Source organism: Lemur catta, chromosome 10 (assembly GCF_020740605.2).
Source record: "Lemur catta isolate mLemCat1 chromosome 10, mLemCat1.pri, whole genome shotgun sequence".
Lineage (NCBI taxonomy): Eukaryota > Metazoa > Chordata > Mammalia > Primates > Lemuridae > Lemur > Lemur catta.
The window spans coordinates 28,318,615-28,320,295 of record NC_059137.1 but is presented as its reverse complement, the minus strand read 5'-3'; the positions used below and the strand labels follow the sequence as shown (position 1 = coordinate 28,320,295).

Here is a 1,681-nt window from a genome sequence, read left to right as displayed (position 1 = left end):
AGATGATATTCTGATTGAATTCATTTATGATATTTGTGAAATCTGGATTAGGGCACGTTGGAAAACTGAGTTTGGTGCAAACTATAGTTCTCAGTGATTATAGCTAAGTAGGGCTGGTGAAGTCAAAAGATAAGAATACCTCTCTCCCTAAAAATGGTTTCTCCAAAAAAGGTTCTTATTGATCTACCTATAAGTCCACATTTGGACCTATTACACAAAGATTTATGTTCCGTGATGTTCTTAATGAACAGACTTTTGGTGCAACAGATATTTTACAGCAGCTTTTACATCCTTATTCCTCAAGCTATAGATTATAGGATTCAGCATGGGGGTCACTACCCCATAAAACAGAGAAATGAGCTTGTCTGAAGTTTGAAACTTGTCTTTTCCATTCAGGTCTTGAGACTTGGGTTTTGCATACATAAAGAAGATGGTCCCATAAAATATGATCACCACAGTCAGGTGAGCTGAGCAGGTGGAAAAGGCCTTGCGTCTCCCTGTGGCTGAGTTCATTCTCAAGATGGTGTAGAGGATGAACACATAGGAGAAAAAAATGACCAGCAGAGGAAGAACAAGGAAGGCCATATTTGATATCACCATGGTGACAATATTGAGGGATATATCAGCACAAGCTAGCTTAAGGACAGCTAATATTTCACATGTGAAATGATTGATAATATTATTCTCACAGAAAGGCAATCTCATGGCAAGTGATGTTTGCACGACTGAATTGATTCCACCAGAGAGCCATGACACAGAAGCCATCAGTACATACACCACCTTGTTCATGATGATGGGGTATCTCAGAGGGTTGCAGATGGCCACATAGCGGTCAAATGCCATCATGCCGAGAAGCAAACACTCTGTTGACCCCATTGCAAACCCAAAGAACATCTGTGCTGCACATCCAGAGAAGGAAATGTTTCTTTTCTTTGAGATCAAACTCACCAATGTTGACGGAACAGAGGAAGATGTATAGCAGATATCCAGGAAAGAAAGGTTGCCCAGGAAGAAGTACATGGGAGTGTGAAGATGTGAATCAAAGATGCTTGCTATGATCAGTACACTGTTGCCAATTAGAATCACTAGGTACATAACTAGAATCACAGCAAAGTAAATGATCTCAGTTTTGGGGTATCCAGAAAGACCAAGAAGAAGAAATTCTGATACAAATGTCTGATTAATCTCATTCATGTTATCTGCTTTGAGGATGTCAGAAGAATACCTAACATAACATATATTCACTGCAAAGAAACAAATGGTACAAATTACTCGAATGATCATTCTTTTAGAATGTATTAGGAGTGCTTGATTGAAGCTCTGACATCCAGTTATATTCAATAACATCTGTTACTAAACACAATGAGATTGGGAATGATAAGAAGTGCCTATACCCCCCATCAGTAATATGTTAAGATTTACCTATGCTCAGACACACATACAGAAGTAACATTTCCTGCTGTTGTGGACATGTTCCTGAGTTGAGGACACTCTCCTGAGTTGAGGTTTCTAAAACTCCTGGCTAATTACCAACTAATTATGTTCTTGATGATTTCTAGGTTGTTATGCCAATCTATATAATAAGGCAAAAGAAAATTGTTTTCAATCAGAAACACCTAGCTAATCTGACCACTCAGTGTAGACTAAAGCCTAACTTATGCCTAACTTCTTCATTTCTTCT

The 1,681-nt window shown here is 38.5% G+C and overlaps 1 protein-coding gene across 1 annotated transcript; it reads right to left on the bottom strand.

Annotated features, from left to right (window-relative positions):
• Positions 1-221: 221 nt before the first annotated feature.
• On the bottom strand, positions 222-1,318 carry LOC123646092 (olfactory receptor 13C3). The gene has a single exon (XM_045562749.1). The coding sequence runs from the start codon at positions 1,282-1,284 to the stop codon at positions 241-243; it is 1,044 nt and encodes a 347-aa protein (XP_045418705.1). The 5' UTR covers positions 1,285-1,318; the 3' UTR covers positions 222-240.
• Positions 1,319-1,681: the final 363 nt, after the last annotated feature.